The 24,768-nt window shown below is 33.6% G+C and overlaps 2 protein-coding genes across 4 annotated transcripts in view; one reads left to right on the top strand and one right to left on the bottom strand.

The window, feature by feature from the left end:
- The window catches only part of LOC126885751 (nuclear speckle splicing regulatory protein 1-like), a 189,213-nt gene extending 184,835 nt beyond the window's left edge, over nucleotides 1-4,378 (bottom strand). The window contains exon 1 of the mRNA XM_050652546.1: nucleotides 2,622-4,378. Within this exon, the coding sequence (XP_050508503.1) occupies nucleotides 2,622-3,829 (1,208 nt within the window). The 5' untranslated portion in view covers nucleotides 3,830-4,378. The remainder of the gene's footprint in view (nucleotides 1-2,621) is intronic.
- The window catches only part of LOC114330483 (transducin beta-like protein 2), a 517,566-nt gene that overhangs the window by 332,567 nt on the left and 160,231 nt on the right, over nucleotides 1-24,768 (top strand). The window lies entirely within an intron of this gene.

The raw sequence follows: 24,768 nt of genomic DNA, 5'->3' as shown, positions 1-24,768 counted from the left end.
AGTCCCACCTGTAGAGTAATTGTTTCCTTTTTTCCGGTGTCCTCATCCCGTGTTAGAGCGTCGGCTATTATGTTGTCTTTTCCTTTTATATATCGGAACTCAAAATCATACTCCTGTAATAATAGAATGCCTCTATGTATTCTATTATTTACTAATCTATTCTTCATGATATGTACTAAAGCTGCATGGTCTGTTTCGATTGTGAATTTTGCTCCCAATAAGTAAAACCTCAATTTGTTTACGCAATATAGTACACTGGCAAACTCCAATTCTGTAACACTATATTTTCTTTCATGTGTTTTAGTCACTCGAGATATAAAACATATCGGTACTTCTTGGTCGTTTTGTATTTGAGACAGAACTCCTGCAAATTTTTGTATGGACGCATCAGTTCGGAGTATAAAAGGTAAATTGTAAATGGGGTGGTATATTTTCGTTCCTTTTGAGAATTCCCGTTTTAATGTTTCGAAAGCTTCCTCCTGTTCTTCTTTCCAATTCCATTTTATTCCTTTTTTAAGCAATTTTATCAGAGGAATTTCCTTTTGGCTCAAATCGGGAATCAGCTTTTTAAAATAATTTATCGTGCCAAGAAAACCTCTCAATGTTTTCAAATTCGTTGGTCTTGGGTATTCATCTATGAGCTTGACTCTGTCTTCGGCTAATCTTACTGTTTTGGTGTCCAATTGAAAACCCAAATAAATGACTTCTTTTTGAAAAAATTGACATTTTTCAATGTTTAATTTCAATCCCGCTGTGTCCAATTCTTTCAGAATTATTTCTATGTGTTCCAGATGACTCTGAGTATCTTGTGAAAAAATTAATAAATCATCGATATAATGAACTATGAAATCTTCATGGCGATTCAAAATGGTATGTAGAGCTCGGACGAGTGCAGCACAAGCACTCTGCAATCCAAATGGCACTACCTTAAACCGGTAGACAATACCATCAATAGAAAAAGCGGTGTAGTTTCTACACTTTTCAGCTAACGGTATCAACCAAAAACTGTGTTTTAAGTCAATTTTCGAAAATATGTGTGACCCGGTGATTCTTCCAAAAATGGCCTCGATGTTTAGAGGTGATTCATATTGTGATACAGTGTGCTGGTTGATATTCCTGGCATCTAAACATAATCTCAATTCTCCATTGCTTTTCTTTACTATCACAATCGGGTTAACATACGGTGAATCACATCTTTCGATGATTTGATCTTCCAACATTTTATTTATTTCTTCTTTCACCTCTTGTCGATACTTGTATGGAATCGGGTAAGTCTTTGATCGAAAATTTCCCAAGTTTTTCACCTCAAATGAATGTTCGTACTTTTTAGCCACTCTGTTTTCCTCATTGATCAAATTTTCGTAATTTCTTAACATCAACCGCAATTCTTTTTCTTTCCCTTCTCCACATATCAATTTTCTGTCTTTTTTTTCAGATTCTTCACACATGTTTACCGTGCATTCCGCATCCTCGTTTGCATATACCTCCTCTTCAAATACCACTGTTTCAATCATATTTTTTTCACTTTCATTTTTTTGCTTTATTTCTTCTTCTCCTGAGCTCGTCTCTTCTTTTGAGGAATCCCAGGTTTCCTTTGTTTCTGATACTCTCAAATTTTCTTCTTCTGGGCTCAACTCTTCTTTTGAGGAGCCACAGGTTTCATTTTCTTTTATCTTTTTCTGACCTTTTCTCCTTTTTTTTCTTTGTCCTTGCTTCGCTGCCAAATTCATTTCCACTGTTTGTTCTTTACCTGATTCGTCCGTATTTTGTTTCTCATGTTCCTTGTCCTGTTCTTTTTCTTCTTCTTCTGTTAGTTTCATCGTATTATTTTTAAAATCTATCACTACATGTTTTTCTGCCAATTCGTCAACTCCTACTATCATGTCATGTGACATGTTTGGCATTATTACACATTGTAGTGCATACATTTTCTTACCCAGTCGTACCATTACTCGTATGCCTTCATTTATAGTTGCCAATGTCCGTTTGTTTGCGCCCACTAATATAGGTATTTTGTAAATTAAATTTGTTAAGTTAACTTCTTCTATTAGTTTTCTGTTGACCAATGTTATTTCAGATCCAGTGTCTATCATAATTTTAATTGGTTTCTCGTTGATAAATCCATCCACAAATTTTAAATTAACTCCATTTTTCTTTTCGTTGTTTCCTGCCAATTTAATAAACTCCTTGGGGTGACAAAAGATTCCTGTTTGATTTTTGGTTTTTAGTGAGCGCCGTCGTGAAAAGACGCCGGTTGCTCATCGTTGTTTATATTTTCGTCATAATGTCTCTCTCCGTCATATTCATCTGTCTGGGTATTATTTACTTCTCTTCTATTTTCTCTTGGTCTGTCGGATCTGTTTCGGTTTTCTCGATATCCCTGTTCATTTTGTCTACCATTATTTCTGTTTTCTTGATTTGAGCGTGTGGTGGTTCTATTCTGGTATTCTCGATTTCTGTCCTCATTCCATTGCCTATTTCTTTGTTCATAATTTCCTCTTCCGTTGTCTCTATTTTCGTTTTCCCTTCTGGGATTAAAATCTCGTCTTGTATAGTCCCTCCTATTTTGATTTCTATCTCTGTACTCTTGTGTTTCTCGGGGCCTGTAATCTTCTCGCGACCTTCTTGATTTTCTTTCTCTTAGACGTGATTCTCTTATTTGTAGGAATTGGCATAAACTATCTATGTCTTTGTAGTTTTGCAATGTGATATGGTCTTCCAGCGTTTCCTCGAAATGTCTTGCAATCAGTTCGACTAATTGTTCCGATGAGTAATTATATTGTAAATGTTTTGCATTATTGTAAATTTGCAAAGCATATGTCCTTTCTGATACACCCATCCTATCATTGTATTTCCCATTTTGCAATTCCTTGTTAATTTCCAATTGTTGGACTTTTCCCCAGAAATAATTCAAAAATTTTTGTTCAAATTGTTGCCAATTGCCGAATTCTTCTTCTTTGCTATCGAACCATAGGCTTGCTTCATATTTGAGATGGTTTCTGATAGTTTCTTTTGCTGTTTCGAAATTTCCGATGTGCTGTATTTTCTTTTTCAGGCTATTTATGAACGGCACTGGGTGTAATCTTCTTACATCCCCGCCAAACCTTATCTTCACGTCATCTGTGCTATGTATAACCATTTCTCTTCTTTCTCCGACATTTTGTTGGGTATTGATTTCCGCAATCTTTCTTTCCACTTCTTCTATGTCTGCTTGAATAGCGTTTTGCAACTTGTTTTCCAAACTTTCCATTTCTTTTTTCTGGCAATTCGTTATCTCCTTTATTTTATTTTGAATTTTCATTTCTTGTTCTTTCATCTCGTTTTTCATTGTTGTTAAACATCCTTTTACTTCCTTTTCTATGCGTTCCTCCATTTTCTTGTTGTTCTCTTCTATTGCTTGTTTCATTTTTTGTTGTGTTTCATCCATTTTTTTATCCAATTTTTGTTGTGTTTCATCCATTTTTTGTTGTGTTTCATCCATTTTCTGTTGTGTTTCATCCATTTTTTGATCCAATTTTTGTTGTGTTTCATCCATTTTTCGTTGTGTTTCCTCCATTTTTTGATCCATTTTTTGTTGTGATTCATCCATTTTTTGATCCACTTTATCCATTTTCTTTGATGTTTCTTCCTGATTTTTATCCATTTTTTGTTCTATTCTTTGTGACTGGAGTTGCATCATTTGTAATAATTTATCTATTCCTGATAATTCTTGCTGTTCTGATGCCATGATTGTCGTGTCTAAAATATCTTCTTGGTCTGAATTATTCTCTTGATTTGAATGTTCTTTTTGTTTTTTGTTGTCTTTGCTTTGGCTTCTTGTCACAGACATTTGTTTTCAAGAAGTACTGTCCCCGCCAAATATGAAATTTTACTAGTATGTTACCAAGACGACTTTTTCTCACCCAAATATTATAAATTGTCAATAAATATATCAAATGTAAATATCGTAAAAATAAAATATTAAATCAGTTATGTAAAATTTGTACCTAAAGAGATCTAAAATTTTATGTTATCAAATGTAAGTATCTCACTTTTTACCACAGGCATATAAATTTTCAAATACCGGCTTTACTCTTTCTATCCTTCAAATTTGCCACTAGAAATACTTAACAATGCCCCACGTTGGGCGCCAGTTGTTGTGATCTTGATTATTGATATGAGATAATATTTTTATATTTCATTTAATTTAATCAATGCATTAATAATAATCTAATTAATTTACCAGATCACATATCAATATGTTTTCAATCTCAGGGCTTTTTATAAAATTAATTACTTACATACGTGGCTTCTAAGTATTTCTTAATGGTTCCTAATCGGGATAGGAAAGAAAAGAGTAAAATAATAACACATATGGGTTACAATTGTAATCAAAATATTGTTTATTTTATTTAAATGGCAATCACTGCTTAATATTTGCTATATCTTATTTTTCTTAAACATAACATTTACACATGGGAATCTTATTTTCTTTTGATTTCCAATTGAAAGTTTTTATTAACATTTAACTATTATGATTTATTAGCAACAATTCTATTTAAGTTTGATGAAGCTTTTCTGATATTATTGATTATGTTTCTTCAATTTTAAATGTGGTATTTACTACGAAAAACCCATACATTCATGTCCAAACAAATGAGACTGACCTTTTTCTGGTGCACTGAGAATGTCTTCACACAAGACCCGTTTCCTGCTATCCTTGGCTGCAATCCAAACCTCGTCCTGGCTTCCAGTAATGTTCTCCTCTGAAACTAGCTCGTATAGCTCTCGTTTCCTGCTTCTGTCGTGATGCTGTGTTCTACCTTTTTCGAAACTGCAATCAGCTACCGGGAACTCTTGGCTCAAGGAGGTTCTTTTACTCTCAACCTGGCCTACCTCTCGTTCTACGATAGATACTTCACACTCACGGAACTACACAGGCTTTCTCACTCTCCGTACACTACCGTCTACTACTCGACTTCACTTCTCGACAGCTCAAAACATTCTCATCTCTATTTGTCATTCATTCCCCTGCTTTCTAAATATCCCTTCCAGATTCACAAATCAAACTTCCACCACCAACTCTCATTCGCAGTATTCCTCAAAACCAATTTTTAAACTTTCTAAATATGCTTAATGGATTTCAAAGAAAATAGTTAATTCCCATTCTAAAATTACTTTCTACTATATACAAATTTTAATGACCTACTCTCTATTTCCACTTAGTCTTATTTAGCATCGGCTAATGATCGATCCTTCCGCGAACAAACGATAATGGCCTATTATCGATTTCACTTGAGTCTTATTTAATCACTTCTTAAAATTAAATATAACAATTTGTTGTATACAGGTTGTTTTAAATTTATATGCCCGTGGTTGAGAAAATTGAAAATATTTTATATTAAATTGAATTCTGTTTATAATTATCAAAATTTAATTTTCATATCAAATAGAAATATAACAATATATATATATATATATATATATATATATATATATATATATATATATATATATATATATATATATATATATATATATATCACCAGAACTATTTTTTTAATCGATTAATATCGGATTCATCCGAAATTCTATGAACGACATTTTCACAATTAACATAAACATTTCCATTAATCACCCACGCACTTTTAAATGAAAAAGCCTTAATGGCTTGATTAAGTAGTAACAACCTCGATTTTGTCAAATCTTCTTTAATAGATATGCCCGAGTTTTTCAGATGTTTTTTGTTCTTTAACACAGATAGACGAGCTGTGTCCGAAGCGAACCTCACCATCACTGCAGCCGGCTTATTACCTGGATTCTTATCATTAACACGATAGCACTTTTTTAGATCGCTATTTTGAATGTTTATTTTGAATTTACTATTAAATAAGTTAATTACTTTAGAACGAAGATCTTCACCATTTTCAGCTTTTATTCCCAATATGCGCACGTTCATATTGCGCAGTGACTGTTCCTGTGAGTCTAATATTTTGCGCAAAACTAGGTTATCCTTCTGCAGTTCCTGAGATATGCAACGAAGTGATTCAATTTCATTTCTTTGAGCAGAAAGCCGTTCTTCAAATTTTGCTTCGACCGCTGCGGCTACCTTTTCGACGATTTCCTGAAGAAATTTTTCATTGAAAATATTGATGATTGTTGTTTTAATTTCGCGCAAGTCATTTGATGACAGGCCCATTGCAAATGGCTACAAATCACAACCAAATCACTTTACTTTTCTACAACAGGAAAACACAGAGGTGGATGGCACTAACCAATACGTCAATCCACAGTGGGCACCACAAGGCACTTTTTAGCACAAAAAATTTAATTTTCCGTAATCTGGCTTGTTTATAATTCTGGAAAACTTTCCTAGCAACCTCGACACGTGTTTTGCTATTAGAACGCCATCTAGTCTAGAACGCCATCTAGTCTCAATACATACAGATGCTCCTATACTACGGCACCAGAGGCAGAGTGCTGAAATCGGTTAGCATTTTGATATACACTATTACGCTACAAACCCTCATTAATTTCGGCACCTATTAAATTATAAGACATCTATTACATTTTGGTGTCTAATTTTTTATTGCAATTAATATTATTGTAAGTGTTGTATATTTATATTTCAATTTATTGCTAGAAAAGCAGGAATAGAAATGTCTTTTCTTTTCTGAAAAATGTCTTTGGCAGAGCCAATTAGCCAGACTTGTTTGTGATTGATTGCATATTCATAGTCATAAATTTCTTATTTCATAACATAAGTACTACAATATTATTTTTATAAATACATAGGAACATTTTGTTGCTTTACTTTTTTTTGAAAATGTTGAAATGTTGAAATTTTTAATAGTAATGTCTAAACTACAATAAACCTAGTATATTTAAAATGTGTTTTTTGACCCTAACCCAAGAAACAAATAAAAGAAAAATTATAAAAAAGCTCCATTGAATAAAAAAGAAATAAATATTTTTTATTTTTATTTATTTATAGGTACAGATATAATTACTCGTATATAGGGTGAGGCAGATAACTGGCCTATTAGAAATATCTCGAGAACTAAAGGCAACAGAATCATGAAAATTGGAATAAAGGGGTTTTGGAGGATGATCTATTAAATGAAAATATTTTCATCTCTTTGCAACTTCCGGTTATACCTTCGCTACCTATGCTTATAACTTCGTTTTTTTTTAATGGGACACGCTGTATATTTTTACATTTTTGGATTCTCCTCGATGTCTTCTTTCTTAAAATATAAGGTTTTGTAATATTATACAGGGTATTTTAAAAGATAATTACGTTTTTTTTTTATTAATTTCGTAGCAATATTCACACACTGTAGAATAGGGAACTTGCACTAAAAAATTTTTTTGCATAAAATTGTTAATTTATGTTTTAAAATGTTATATTCAAAATATTACGTCTTAACAATGAATAGTGTACGTACAACATCTCTGATCAAAGTTCCGCGCCTAAAATTTCCGTTTCAAACAACTTCAAAAGCGAGAGCTGGGGTCTGACGTCATAGGCCACTCTTATCGTTTGCCCGTTCGGTGGGCTATTGCATTTAATGGAGTTTGCCCATAGATAAATAATATAGTTGAAATATCTTGTTTTACCCTGTGGCAAAAATGATTTTTTCTGTGACAGGCAAAATATTAACATTTTATCTCTGTTGACATGTATCAAACAGTTCTTTTTTATGAAATTACTTTTGTCGTTTCTTGTGTTGAAGAACAAAGAAGAAACAAGTAACTTAAAAATAAACAAAACTTTTAGTAATAAAAGTAAGAGTAACTAAAAAGTATTGGTGCTACTATAGTATGCGGTCTACAGTCGGGTTTCTACTATAGCTTGCGGTCTACCGAGGGATGCGGTGTAAGTATAAGATGAGATGATAAAGATATTAACTTGTAAAATTACAATAATGATTCTTCTTATCTATGCGTATTATTAACTTTGTAAAGAAGGATTTTGTTGGCTCTATACACGTTCTATCGGTACGTCTGCTAATCTTTTCGTAGAAGGCTTGAACACAATAATGAAAGGCTCCAGTAGGTACTAATAAACATAACAATAAAATATAATCTTTATAATAATGCAAATTACACCGTAATCTTTTCCAGGATATACGAAATCCTCCGATTAGAGGTAGGTAGATCAAACCCACGGGGTAAACCGTATACTATAATATAATGGTACCAAACTATTGTTATAAACGGTTTAAACATGCTTATTAATAATTCTTACTTATTTGCCTTGACACCTCGCTTTTCTCCAATAGAATAGCTTTCACTACGTTTTTTTATAAAAGTTGCCACCATGAAGACATCAACGGTAGGTAAGTTGTCAGACTTACCCTCGTCCGTCATATTATGCGTTTTAAACTCTTTACAAAGTAGCACTCAACTTTATCAATTTCAGTTTAAAACTAAGCTGATTGGGGAACTACTTATTACAATATATAAGCTGAACATAAATAATACCTAGGAATTTTCCATTAAAGACGATTAAAATGTAATATATCTGTGATACCTACCCTAATCGCATTGTTTCCGACTGCTAGCCCGGTTGACCGTGGCCCGTGACGTCGGACCAATAGAAGGACGTTCAATATTTTTTGCTAAGATATTTGAATTTTATAGCATTTTCAAAGCATCGTAATTAGCGTACGGGTTAAAAATATTTGTTTTTTTCGCATGCAAGCGTTTTAAGATCATGTTACCTTATATTTTTTAATATCATTTTAATATTTAAAAATTTATGCAAGTTCCCTATTTAGTCCTTTCGCCAGGGGGGGTACAACGGCCTCCTTAATTCAGATGGACTTACCCAAGTTTTTTTATATATTTTAACCCGTAGAATACGAATTTTTTGGGTAACAGTTGATCCGGATGTCGATAAGATTGTTATAGACAAAGAACTTGAGGAATTACATAACAGCGATTTCTCGCAAAACAAAACATCTTTTTGTATTTTTTGGGTCATTTTAAGCAAAAAATATTCCTACAAGTTGTTTTTTCGTAGAATGCATAGTTTTCGAGATAACCGCGGTTGAACTTTCAAAAAATCGAAAAATTGTAATTTTTGAACCCGAATAACTTTTGATTAAAAAATAAAGTAGCAATTCTGCTTACCGCACTTGAACGTTTAAGTTAAATTATATCGGTTTTGATGATTTGCATTGCTAAAAATTAATTTTTTTATTATTAAACTAATCTATAAACACATAGTGTTTCCCGTGCCTAATACATGCGTTTTAACGCATGCTACGTAGAAATTGCCTCGCTTGCACTCGTAGCTACTCTACCTACTCGTTCGATTTTAAATGAGAAATCATTGAAAACATCACTCACATACTAGGTGTTTATAGCTTTGTTTAACAATAAAATAATAAATTTCTAGCAATAAAAAAAATCAAAACCGATATAATTTGACTTAAACTTTCAAATGCGGTAAGCAGAATTGCTACTTTATTTTTTAATCAAAAGTTATTCGGGTTCAAAAATTACAATTTTTCGATTTTTTGAAAGTTCAACCGCGGTTATCTCGAGAACTATGCATTCTACGAAAAAACTTGTAGGAATATTTTTTGCTTAAAATGACCCAAAAAATACAAAAAGATGTTTTGTTTTGCGAGAAATCGCTGTTATGTAATTCCTCAAGTTTTTTGTCTATAACAATCTTATCGACATCCGGATCAACTGTTACCCAAAAAATTCGTATTCTGCGGGTCAAAATATATAAAAAAAACTTGGGTAAGTCCATCTGAATTAAGGAGGCCGTTGTACCCCGCCTGGCGACAGGACTAATTGTAGTAGTTTGACATCTAAAACTCTACTTAGGTTCAAATGATTTTTAATATACTCTACTATTGTTAAGAATCATTAGTATAGCTAAATTTTTAATTTTAGTATACAGGGTTGGTCGAAACTCGGAATGAGTATTTTCTGAGTTTTCTTAAATAGAACACCCTGTATTTTTGTATTGTAGTGAAATGATATTTTATAGTACTTTTTTATTTCTTAAGCATTCCCTATACCTAACTGCTTTAATTTGTGAGTTATTGGTGATTCAAGCTAAACATTAATTGCAACAAAAAATACGTAAAATTTTATTAGGTTGGCCGTGAAAATACACAATCACAAATAATTTTTCAGAAATAAATACATATTAATCCAGACTGGTCCTTAAAATTACCAATAATGGTTTAGCTATCAAAATACCTACGTAGTTAAGATTGTTGGTGCGATTAACAATTAAGCACAAATTAAAGCAGTTAGGTATAGGGAATGCTTAAGAAATAAAAAAGTACCATAAAATATCATTTCATTACAATACTAAAATACAGGGTGTTCCATTTAGGAAAACTCAGAAAATACTCATTCCGAGTTTCGACCAACCCTGTATACTAAAATTAAAAATTTAGCTATACTAATGATTCTTAACAATAGTAGAGTATATTAAAAATCATTTGAACGTAAGTAGAGTTTTAGATGTCAAACTACTACAATTCTACGAAATTCATTTTGCTACGAAATTAATAAAAAAACGTAATTATCTTTTAAAATACCCTGTATAATATTCCAAAACCTGATATTTTAAGAAAGAAGACATCAAAGAGAATCCAAAAATGTAAAAATATTCAGGGTGTCCCATTTAAAAAAACGAAGTTATAAGCAACTTCCGGTATAAGCGGAAGTTGCAAAGAGATGTAAATATTTTCATTTAATAAATCATCCTTCAAAACCCCTCTATTCCAATTTTCATGATTCTGTTGCCTTTAGTTCTCGAGATATTTCTAATAGGCCCTTTATTTGCCTCACCCTGTACAGTGCGTCCATAAACTATCGCATGAATTCATTATTAGCTAAATAAACAACATTATTAGAAATTACCGAAACAGGTCGACTTTTGATTTTAATTTATGATATTTGGCATATATATCATACTAGTGACGTCATCCGTCTGGAAGTGATGACGTAATCGATGATTTTTTAAAGGAGAATAGAGGTCGTATGCTAGCTCATTTGAAAGGCAGTTTAATTCTCGATTCAATATTATAAACATTAACATAATTATTTATACAGGGTGTCAAATTTTTTTTATATTAAATTAATTGACACAAAAAGACGAATGTGCGTAATTTATTTAATTTAAAATACATTTTACTGCTGTCATAAAACAGAAATAAAATTTTTATTTGGCAAATAAACATTGCCTTTCGCTTAAATTAAATGTTCAAACTGTCAAGAGGCAGGTGGGTGGCAGCTTAAACATTGAATTTACGCAAAAAGTAATGTTTATATTTTGAAATAAACATTTCATTTCTGTTTTCTGACAGCAGTAAAATGTATTTTGAATTAAATAAACTACGCAAAGTCTTCTTTTTGTGTCATTCAAATTAATTAAAAAATTGGTTTTGGACACTCTGTATAAATAATTATGTTAATGTTTATACTACTGAATAGGGAATTGAATTGCCTTTCAAATGAGCTATCACACGATCTCTATTCTTATTGAAAAAATCATCGATTACGTCATCACGTCCAGGCGGATGACGTCACTAGTATGATATATACGCCAAAAAATCATAAATTAAAATCAAAAATCGACCTGTTTCGGTAATTTCTAATAATGTTGTTTATTTAGTTAATAATGAATTTATGTGTTACTTTATGGACGCACTCTATACGAGTAATTATATCTGTACTTATAAATAAATAAAAAAAAATATTTATTTGTTTTTTATTCATTGGCGTTTTTTTATTTTTGTTTCATTTGTTTCTCGGGTTAGAGTCAAAAAGCACATTCTTGGATGCTAGGTTTATTGCAATTTCGAAATTTCTATTTGAATACAATAAATTGAAATATACAATACTTACAATATTAATTGCAATAAAAACTTGGGCACCATACTTTAATAGATTTCTTATAATTTAATAGTTGCCTAAATCAATGAGGGTTTGTAGTGTAATATTGTATTTCAAAGGCTAACCGATTTCAGCACTCTGGTGCCGTAGTATAGGAGCATTCGTAAATATGCCACCCGTTTCTACTCCCATACTCACTCAATATAAATGTTCAATAGCCAATTCCTTAGCATGTCATAATAGGGTATTAAATGTTTATATTTTTTAATAAGGTATTAAATTTGTTAACATCTCAATATATGACCCTCAAATCAGATAATTTTGTATTTTTTCGCAGACAAGGCATCTACAACGATGCCTAACAGTTCACTTCAAGGCAATAACTCTTAACCTTTGTTATTAAAGGATTAGTATTATAATTTTATTAATAAACGTAGAATAATTTATTTAAATCTAATTTTTAAAATTCAAATAGTCCCAGTAAAACAGCCAACGTGTTGTGTCAAAACAAAACTATAAGACTCAAAAATAATGACAATAATTCAGATCGAAGATTTTGTAAAATTCGTACACTGCTCAAAAACTCTGGTATTCGATTAAATCACGAGCTATAAGGGTCCAATAAATAACTGTGAAGGAAAATGTTATAATATTATATACTATGCTGAAGGAGAAATAATGACTAATTAACTACTCATTGCAAGAATAAAAAAAGTTCTGAAGAGCTGAAGAAATTTTGAAGAATCATTTAGCAGTTTTATTAACTACTACTATGTCCATCTGTAAATACGGTTTAAGTATCATAATATACAATATGCGTATAATATGTACACATATACGAAGGCATTTAGCACAAAATAAATCTATTTTTAAATACAGCACCTAGAGACTTGCAGTTTTTTGCAATATGTTCAGGATGACGCCAGGAAAAAAGTCTACTATTCATAAATGGGTGGAAATGCATAATTGCACTTCAAAGTGCATACAATGCATCCAAAAGTGCATAAACATGTCAAAGTAAGCATATCAAGGAGCAAATTTTGTTATGCGGAGCGTTTTTGGGCCCACTGAACACGAATACGCCCTCAGAACTGACCCACCTGATCACCTGGTGGCCAAGGTCACTGCAAGAGACGTAATCTTCTGGAGTTTTGAGTGTTTTTGGCATGAACTCATGGGTTTTTGGGGTCGCTAAACACGAATATGCCATCATAATTGTCCTCCAGAGTAACTGGTACCCCAGGTCACCACTAAGATACGTAATCTTCTGAGTTTCGACGGTTTTTGGCACTAAATGGATACAAATGGATTATTCGGGGGTTTTTGAGGTGACTTAACACAAATATGCCATCAGATCAGACTCCCGAACACCTGGTGCCCAAAGTCACTACAAGTACTACGTCATCTTCTGGAGTTTCAAGCGTTTTCGGGATTAAATTGATGCAAATGGATTACTGGACACCAGGTGCTCCGGTATCTGTTCTGATGGGATATTCGTCTTTAGCAACACTAAAAATCTATAAGTAATCTATTAGCATCAATGTAGTACCGAAGACCATCGAAACTCCAGAAGATGAAGCTCCTTGCAATGAGCCTGTGCACCAGGTGCACCGGAGGTCAATTCTAATAGCATATTCGTGTTTAGCGACCTGAAAAACCCTCCATGAATATATTTGCATCAAATACCAAAAACCCTCGAAACTCCAGAAGACGTCCCCTGCAGTGACCCTGGGCACCAGGTATTTAGCGACCTCAAAAACCAGCGAGGACGTAATTTGCATCAATTTAATTCCGAAAACCACCGAAACTCCGGAAGATGCCATGCCTGAGTAGTAACCCTGAGAACCAGATATTCTGCAGGTCAATTCTAATGACATATTCGTGTTTACCGACTCCAAAATCCCATGAGTAATCCGTTTGCATAAAGTTAATGCCGAAACCCCTCGAAACTCCAGAAGATGACGTCCCCTGCTGTGACCTTGGGCACCAGGTGATCCTGATGTCAGTTAGGATGGCGTATTCGTATTCAGGGACCTCAAAAATCCCCCAAATAACAAAATTGGATCCTTAGTATACTGGTTTTGACATATTTATGCACTTTTGGATGCACTTTAGAGTGTAATTATACAATTCCACCAATTTTTGAATAGTAGACTTTTTTCCTGCCGTTATCCTGAACAGATTGCAAATAACCGCAGTCTCTAGGTGCTGTATTTAAAAATCGATTTATTTGGGTGTTTTTAGTGCTAAATGCACCGGTCTATTATAGTTTCAAAAGTTATGTATCACTCAAAATGTTCGCTATTATTAACTATTTTCAGAAACTGCTGTTATCGATCATTTATGCAGTTGAGTCCGCGAATCTTTACCCTTGCGTCATCATTTAAAGCATACGAAATAAGTCGATGAAAGTCGGAAATTGAAATTCACTAAACGCAACAGCAAGTGACAGTAAATGACTTACTGTTGCGTTTAGTAAATTTCAATTTCGGACTTTTCATCGACTTATTTCGTAAGCTTTAAATGATGACGCACGGGTAAAGATTCCCGGACTCAACTGTAAAAAATATCAAACGTTGACAAATATTTTTTGGTCTTAAAAGAGATCGTTTTTTTTTAATAAAAAATAAAAATATTTTACCTTTATTTTTATTTTATTATAGAATTTTTTAGAATTTCTGTTATATTTTTCGTTCTCCATTTCCTGAATCTTGAGATCTATCCATTGTCGTTTTTGTTTTCTGTTTATTTTTTTGCCCTCATTTCTCAGTAATTCGTAGCTTTCTCTGTCTTCTGCCGTGTTCATTCTTATCTATTTTAATCTCGCTTCCACTTTTTTTCCATAATTTTTTGACATTCAATATTATACCATTCTTTTTTCTTCTCCTTCTTCTTTTTGCCAATTGTTTTTTCTGCTGCTTCCTGTATGGCGTCTTTTACGCAGCTCCACTCCCGTTTCACATTAACACATTCTTGATTGTCATCCATTATTAGATATTTTTCCAGTTCTTCCTGATATTTCCTTCTTACTGGCTCTTCTTTTAATTCTCCCATAATACCTAACCAAAACAGAACACTGTCAACAACGAAAGTAAGTGTGGGAAGGGTATGTGCTAATTGTGCAGTTCTTATTGGCTTTCGCCAGTCCCTACATCATCGGCTATTACTATTTAAACTGGTCGCGTCTGAAAAAAGCACAAAATGACAACACTGTTGAGTGAGCTTTATGTATTTTTGAGCCCACTGGAGGCGATGTAAAATATGTCTAAGTTGTTGCTGAGGAATTTTTATTGGCCAACGAGTCCTCAAACCTGACTCTAAAATTCTTCTTATTGTAGCCAACGATATACTGATTCTTGTAGCATGCCTGAAGTCTCTGTGGATCGTTAGCCATTGTGTAAGGTTCTAACCACGTGGGTTATACCATTTGGACATCCACGGTGGACTCAGGATCGTGGAGAGGTCAACCTTAGCTAAAGTGTCTCCTCTTCACCACTACAAAAACAACCATGGAGATTTATACCCTGGCTAGCTCTTCTCAGAGGTAGTTTGGCTAATCCCTAAGACAAATAATTGTAGCAAGAACGAACACAAAGGAGATCAAAGCATAGGACAAAAATTTAAATAAACATTTTAGTCAAAAAATAAATATACTTGCATCTACGTTACAGCAAGTCCTGTACAAAAAGGCTGAAGGCCTAAAAAAGGTGACTAAAGGTCCAAATAAAATTAATTTGCTGAAGGCCCAAAGGTAAAAAGGGTGGCTGAAGGCCCAAAGTTACAAATGTGGCAGAAGGCCTTAATATTCAAAGAAAAATGTCCTCACGAAACACCTAACTTGCATTTCCATATAGGGTTTCTGGAGGTAAAGTTGACGTTGTTCCAGATCTGGAATGCTGCCGGTTTATTACCAGTTCATTTTTCTACAAGACGAAGGAGGAGCCGGAATGCAGACTTTATTAGTGGTTCATTTTTCTATATTTTATTCCGAGGACTCATTTCATTTTTCTATGAGACGAGGAGAACCAGGAAGACGAGGAAGATTAGATTAGATTCTTAGAAGAATTTTTCCGAATGCAAATTCTAATATATGTACTCTGTTGCTAATTGGTAACTCGGGATCTACCAGAGCCAGCTGTAATTTGTATCAAATTTGTCTGCAGAAATGCCTATTCCATATCCGTGAAAGATCACTCTGAGAAACACTCACCGTTTCCGCCGCAAACCACTGTAAACGGCCTTCTACAACTAAATTACTATCATCATCATCATCCAGCCTTCTGCATCCAAAGTTGAACATAGGCCTCCCCTAATTTCTTCCAGTTTTGTCGATCTTGGGTTTCCTGCAACCAATTCCCAACAATCCTTTTGACGTCGTTTGCCCATCGTGTAGGTGGTCTACATCTACTTCTTATATCAGCTCTTGGTCTCCAAACTGTAATTTTTTGGGTCCACCTCCCGTCCTTCATTGTGGCTACATGGCTACAATTCCACTTCAGCCATGCTACTCGCTCTATGACATCTGTGACGCCTGTCCTTCTTCTGATTTCTTCGTTTCTGACCCTGTCTGTGAGAGTCAGTCCAAGTAGTGACCGTTCCATTCTTTTTTGGGCCACTCTAGGTTTGGTTGCTGTGGCCTGGGTTAACGATTATGTTTCGGCGCCGTAAGTCATGACTGGAAGCACACATTGGTCGAACGTCTTCTTTTTCAAATAATTTGGCAAGTTGCTCTTGAAGATGTCTGATAGAGCTCCATATGCGGCCCATGCTTAAGGTGTTAAAGTACTATAAAGCAATAATTATTATTTCACGGTCCAATTAAGAAATAAGATTACGATTCATTATAAATCACGTTTTTACAAATTGTACCAGAATAAATTTTTCAAATGGTTCAAAAGTTTTCTGATTGTTTAAATTTTTAGTGTTATTTTCTTTATTTACAAATTATTATAAAACTTGAAAAAATAACAGACATTAGAGAGTTATTGCCACCGTTAAATAAAGGATCCTTTATTAGAGGATACTTTAATAAAGGACAAATACAGGACGGGTCTAAAAGAGTGATATTACAAACGCAGTTAAGGAATCTTTTATTTTGACAAATGACATGAAATATTTTTGTAAATATAAAAATAACCTATAAAATTCGATTTGTTGATAAAAATTAAAATAAGATAATTGAAAAAAGTAAAACGTTAAATTTAATTATTTTGTCATTTAAAGATGTTTAGAGAACAACATAATATATCCCATAATACCCGTCGTTCAATAATATGGAAGTACAATTGGAAATATACTATTTTAGGAGTTTTTAAATATTTTGCATTATGGGTATATCAAATGAGGAATTTCTGGAGAATATATTATTAGGGAATAGTGGATATCCAGTCCTTAACTACAACTACCTAATGACACCACTGCAGAATTTTCACCGAATGATTGCCGGTATAAGCAATCCCCCCACTTACTGACCAACGGCTTCGGGCGGATGAGTTGGTAAGTGGCAGGGCACTCTTTTGTCCTGAGACTGAGAAATCGGTCTCGAAGGCGGATGAACCCTACAGAATGGTCAACGGTATAAGGATGCAGAAGGCAACGGGAAACCACTGCATTAAAGACTCATGGAGTATCCCTAGAAATCGTCATGGCTTACAGAAATGACAATCAACAACCTACTAATCATGGTTCTCGGATGCCAAGATTCGGCAGGGGAAGAAACAACAGTAACGACAGGGCTTCCCAGGCCGTTAGTCAGCAAAATCCCTGTTCACTAAATATATACAAATCTACCTACAAAATCGCTACATGGAATGTAAGAAGTATGTATGAACCTGGGAAACTGAAGAATATACAGCAAGAGATGATGCGACTAGATATCGATATATTAGGAATAAGCGATACAAGATGGGTCAGCTCTGGCGAACTCAATACAGACAATGGACGAATCTATTACTCTGGAAGCAGCGACACCCAACACAGATATGGAGTTGCTATGATCCTCAGCGAAAAAGTAACGAGATCAGTAACAGGCTTCGTTCCGATGTCCGAAAGAATAATAATGTTGCAGTTATTGACAACCCATGGAAAAATGAACCTAATCCAGATTTATGCGCCAACTGCTGACAAAAATGAAGAAGAAATAGAAAACTTTTATAGCGAACTCCAGAAAATATTACATCTCACAGCATCTAGAGACATAACAGTGATCATGGGTGATTTCAACGCAAAAATTGGCGAAGGAAAATGCTACCCTAATGTAGGATCATATGGGCTTGGCGAACGAAACGACAGAGGAGATCGCCTAATAGAATTTTGCCAGGAGCATAATGTTATAGCCGCAAATACATTCTTTAAATTACCTAAGCGACGCCTGTATACATGGAAATCACCAGCTGACAAAGAGCACAACATTGTCAGAAATCAAATTGACTACATCCTAATAAAGCACAGATATCGAAACTCAATTCAGGCAGTAAAGGCATATCCAGGAGCAGACGTATCCTCTGATCACAGTCTTCTTATTGCTAGGTTTCAACTTCAACTAAAAAAGACGCAAAAAAGCCGCAACAACAATAAACTTAACATACAGAAACTAAAGTCAGAAGAAACAAAAGAAAATCTGAAACACGAAATCAACACAAATCTAGACAGAAACCCAGGAAATAATTGCAACGTAGAACAGCAGTGGCAATTCTTCAAAACCTCTATATTAGAACCAAGTAAGAAAGTACTTACTACAACCAAATGTAAGAAAGAAGAATGGATGACGGAGGAAATTCTAGAGTTGATGAATGAAAGAAGAAAAAACAAAACCATTAATAAGACCCGCTATAAACAGCTTCAAAACCAAATAAGAAGAAAAATTAGGGAGGCTAAAGAAACCTACTTCTCTGAAAAATGTAAAGAAATAGAAGAACTGCAAAACACATATGACAACTTCAACCTACATAAAAAAGTCAAAGAACTAGCCGGAATAGGAAATAGGAGAACCTCAAATATATTGCTCGACAAAAATGGAAATATTATAATGGAGACAAAACGAAAACTACGACGATGGAAAGAGTATATCGAGGAACTATTTCATGACCAGAGAGAAGCTAGTACATCCGTAGATAGCCAAACGGGAGATGTAGGCCCAGAGATAACCAAAGCAGAGGTTAGTCAGGCAATAAACTCTATGAAAACCAATAAATCTGCTGGTCCAGATGAATTACCTAGCGAGCTGATAAAGTTGGTCAACGAGAAAAACCTGGACATAATAGTAGAACTGTTCAACGCTATCTATACTACAGGAATCATCCCTAGAGAAATGTTGACATCAGCCTTTGTGTGTTTGCCAAAGAAGGTGAATGCAAAAGAATGCAGTGACTACCGAACCATAAACTTAATGTCACATACCTTGAAAATTCTATTGAAAATTATCCACGCCAGAATACACTCTAAACTGGAGCTGGATATTAGTGACACTCAATATGGGTTCCGCAATGGCATGGGTACCAGAGAGGCATTATTCTCCTTCAACGTGCTGACACAGAGATGTTTGGATGTTAACCATCCTCTTTACGTCTGTTTTATAGACTACAATAAGGCGTTTGATAAAGTAAAACATGATCGACTCATGGAAATCCTAAAAAATAAAAATCTAGATGAAAGAGATTTAAGACTAATAACACACCTCTATTACAATCAGCGAGCAATAGTAAGAATTGAAAAAGAAGCATCTGAAGAAATGGAAATAAAGAGAGGAGTCAGGCAAGGCTGCATACTATCACCTCTATTATTTAACGCTTATTCTGAAGAGGTAATGCGAGAAACTCTGGAAGATGAAACAGTCGGCATAAGAGTAAATGGAGTCTTAGTTAACAACATCAGATATGCAGATGATACAGTAATAATAGCCGATAGTTTACAACACCTGCAAAGACTCATGAGTAAAATAGTAAGGTGTAGTAGGGAGTACGGACTCTCTCTCAATATCAAAAAGACGAAGTTTATGAAAATTAGTAAAAACAACCATAATACTAACGAAATCTTGATAGTAGAGGGCCAGCAGATCGAAAGAGTAAAAAAGTACACTTACCTAGGAACACTTATAACAGAAAATAACGACTACACTGCAGAAATAAAAGTCAGAATCGAAAAAGCACGTTCTAATTTTATAAAAATGAAAAAGGTCCTATGTAGCAAAGATTTAACATTAGCTCTTAAAGTACGCCTAACAAAATGTTACGTCTACAGTGTTCTATACTATGGAGTGGAATCATGGACGTTAAATGTAGAGACAATGAGACGACTTAACGCCTTTGAAATGTGGACCTATAGAAAAATTATGAGGGTTTCCTGGGTAGATAGAGTTACAAACAATGAAGTACTGAGAAGAATAGGTAAAGAAAAGGAAGTTGAACTTACAATTAAAGAAAAGAAGCTACAGTATCTCGGACATGTGATGCGGGGCGAGAAGTATGGCATCCTACGACTCATAATGCAGGGAAAGATAGATGGCAGAAGAAGCATCGGAAGAAGACGAATTTCATGGTTGAAGAACCTGAGAGAGTGGTTTGGATGCAGCTCGAAACAACTATTTAGAGCTACTGCCTCAAAAATTAAAATAGCTATGATGATTGCCAACCTCCGTAGCGGAGATGGCACCTGAAGAAGAAGAAGGAGTTTTTAAATATTTTGCATTATGGGTATATCAAATGAGGAATTTCTGGAGAATATATTATTAGGGAATAGTGGATATCCAGTCCTTAACTACAACTACCTAATGACACCACTGCAGAATTTTCATACAGAAGTTGTGTTTTATAATCAATCACAAATCCCTTCAAGAATTGTTATTGAAAGAACATTTGGTATTTTGAAGAGATTTCCCATTTTAACATATGTAATGAGATGCAAGTTACCTTTTGTTCAAAGAATAATATCAGCTTGTTCAGTTTTACATAATATTGCAATAGATAATAGAGAAAACGTTGAAATACTGGCAAATGAGTGTGCTGTTAATATTGATATAGAATAGAAGCTGTGGCAGTACATTTTCAACCAGGAGCTAATCTAATGCAACTAAATTGTGTGTGTGTGTGTGTGTTTGTCTAAAAATATTGTTCGACATTTAAAGCTAAACTAATTTTATTTTTATTGCACTGCAGTTTGTTAATAAATTTATAAATAAATATATGTAAATATTATATTGGTGACTGATTTTAAGTATTTTATGATCATTAGCAGGTTTTAAATAATAAATTTATACATATATATATATATATATATATATATATATATATATATATATATATATATATATATATATATATACATGCTATTGGTGTTTGATCTTTTATCGTTTAAAATATGTTCATTACGATCCATTATGGCCCTCTCTTTTCACCTCTGGATAACTAGTTATCAGGAAGTTTATCTGACAGATTAGATACTAATAGATGTCTGACAGAGAAAAACTTCCCGTTAACTAGTAATCCTGAGCTGAAAAGACAGGTACTAAGGATACTGTTATATAAACTTCCCAATAATTAGTTATCTGGAAATGAAAAGACCTCTAATATCTAAATAAACTTCCCGATAGACAAAAATATAATAGAAGAATTAAGCTTTATGGTGGTTTTTTGTTAATTTTTTTGACAGTGTTTAAATAAACAAATACTGATGGCATGAAATGGATCACGAACAAGGAGGTTCTAGGAGGAATGAAGAAAGAATTGGAGATTGTGTTTACCATTAAACGCATAAAACTGCAGTATTTGGGATACATATGATAAATCAGCACCGTTACTCCCTGCTGCAGTACATATTGCAGGGTGCAGTCAAAGGTAAGCGAAGACCAGGTAGAGGGAGAATATTAATGAAACTGTTTCGAATCACAGCTTGTAGGGTTATTATTGCTAATATGATTTCCAACATTCGAAACGGATAGGAACCAAAAGAAGAAGATGGCATGAAAATGAAAGTGTATTAATGCTTTTGATTAAAAACTTTATAGATTCTAATCTATAAACGATTAAATTTTCAAAAATAAAGACTTGAACCTTTGTTTTATTTTGTTAACGTGTTGTTATATATCTGTTGAATTGAACTCTATTTTGAATCTAGAATTTTAACAAATCCTAACCTTTATTAAAATTTATTGAAATTACCTCTTAAATCTATAATAAATATTTATTTCTATACAAAAATGTAAAATATATTGAGTTTAATAAATGAGTTAATGATATTCTATGTCTGATCATTGTAATTAGTAACACTTTAAAATTATTTACATAATATTCCTTTTTACAACTTTTTGTAATCACTCGAGCTTCAATAAAATGTTCTTTTTTATATTCCTTTGGGTCAAAACATTAATAATAATCTATATCTGAGAATATTACTTAGAGTTCTTTTTAATAAATAAAACCCAACATACAACTTTAATGATGAAAGTTTAATCAAATATCAATCCCACAATACTTAATCATAAATTAAAGAAGCCACAAGATAAAAGATAAATTCAAAATATAATTGAAGTTAGACCTTTCTTCACATTTTTGACACGTTATGTCAAAATAAAGGAACTTTTATTAAAAGAACGGTATCCTCTAATTTTCCTTAAATACAGGCGGCCTGTATTTTATTAAAGGACAAAAATAAAAGACGCAATACTGCGCATGCTTATATGTCAAAATAAAGGAACTTTTATTACAGGCCGACTTAAAAGACGTTGGTAATAGAGAGATATCGAAACTCATAAGTTAAAAGTTCCTTTATTACAGGATCTTTTAATAAAGGACAAATACAGGACATGTGTAATGAGAGTTATCGAAAACGCAGTTTTAAGGAATCTTTTATTTTGACAAATGACACATTAAATATTTTTGTAAATATAAAAATAACTTATAAAATTCTATTTGTTGATAAAAACATAAATATAAGTGAAGTTAGACGCCTTTCTTTTCTCGTTTCTTCACATAATTTGACAAATTTGTCACATTTTTGACACGTTACGTCAAAATAAAGGATTCTTTATTAAAAGATTTTTGTCCTCCATTTTTCCTTAAATACGGGCGGCCTGTATTTTATTACAGGACAAAAATAAAGGACGCGATACTGCGCTTGCGTATATGTCAAAATAAAGGATCTTTTATTAAAGGACGATGTTAAATAGGGTTTCGATATCTCTCTATTAACTCTCTATTGTTAAAGCTTTTCTCAAGTTGTGAGGTCACCAAGGATAATATGGATTCATTTATTTATTTATTCGTACTATTTTAATCTTAATTCATGTTATTTTTTGAAGCAGTGTAGTATATGCGTCGATTTGATATCTACCGTTAACACGAAGAGTACTATTTGTTTACATAAGGATCAAAATTAACATAAACAATAAAAATCTTAACATTTGAATTGTTTGCCTTTAAAGGAGAGTATCCACTTTTTGGGGGCCTGTCTGTGTCTATATTGTTTTGTTATTTATCTAAAGCTAATTTACCGTTATTTTAATGTCAGACGCCGTTCAAGAATTTCCTTTGTTAAATATTATTCTTATGTTGAATTAGAAGTTGACATTAACATTCCGTGACTAACATTGGGTTTGTTAGACCGACCACTTACAGTTTTTACGATTATATCCAAATCGTTCGTTATGAATCTTCGCCGCCATCAGTAGCTGCCTGATTTAGGTGCCTATTTTTTAGTGTTGAAGTTTGAGTTTTCAGTGTCAACTAATTATGCAATTATCGGCAAATCTTGTTCAGAGACCCATGGTGGACTAATGATCTACTCGATGAAAAAAATACTTAGATTAACGAAAGACCGTGCAAACAAGTGCTGACAATTAAGTAACCCAATTGCCGGGAGTAAAAAGTGAACCTAGGTACAATAAAACAGCAATGGAAATATGGAGGTTGTTTTTGACAAATCAGATGTTATTCATCATTCGCTTTGCCTTATCCCTATGCGGGGTCGGCTTCCCTAATTGCATTTCTCCTTACAATTATATCTTGAGTCATATCAATATTAATCCCCTTTACCAACATGTCCTGCCTAATCGTCTCCCCTCACGTTTTCTTTGGTCTTCCTCTCCTACTCCTTCCAGGAATCTGTACTTCAGCAATTCTTCGTATTGGGTGATTAGCGTCTCGACGTTGAACATGACAAAACCATCTCAACCTATGCTCTCTCATTTTGGCATCAATTGGTGCCACACCTAGACTTCCCCTAATATACTCATTTTTAATTTTATCCTTTTTTGTCACTCCACTCATCCATCTAAGCATTCTCATTTCCGCCACATGCATTCGTTGTTCCTCTTTCTTTTTCACTGCCCAACATTCAGTTCCGTACATCATAGCCGGTCTTATGGCTGTTTTATAGAATTTTCCTTTCAGCTTCATTGGAACTTTTCTGTCACACAACAACCACTCGCTTCCTTCCACTTCATCCATCTAGCCCTAATTCTACTGCATGCATCTCCATCTATTTCTCCATTACTCTGTAATACCGATCCCAGGTACTTAAAACTATTGCTTTTTACAATCAGTTCACCATCCAAGGATACCATTTTATTTGTAGTAACTCCATCTTTAAATGAACATTCCAAATACTCTGTTTTTGTCCTACTAAGTTTTAAACCTTTTTCCTCCAGAGCTCGTGTCCACTGTTCCAGTTTTTGTTCTAAGTCTCTTTCACTATTTCCTACTAACATGACATCATCAGCATACATTAAGCACCATGGAATGTTACCCTGTAGTTTCGCTGTTATCTGGTCCAAAACTAATGAGAATAAATACGAACTAAGCACTGAGCCCTGGTGCAATGGACTAAGCACCGAACCTGGACAAATCAGATGTTACGTGATTGTTTTATTTTCTTTAGTACTTTGCTAATTAGTAAACACAATCCTACGCTTGAAAGTGTGTA

The sequence above is a fragment of the Diabrotica virgifera genome, chromosome 5 (genome assembly GCF_917563875.1).
Source record: "Diabrotica virgifera virgifera chromosome 5, PGI_DIABVI_V3a".
In the NCBI taxonomy this organism is placed as follows: Eukaryota; Metazoa; Arthropoda; class Insecta; order Coleoptera; family Chrysomelidae; genus Diabrotica; species Diabrotica virgifera.
This window is presented reverse-complemented; position numbering and strand designations above follow the sequence as displayed.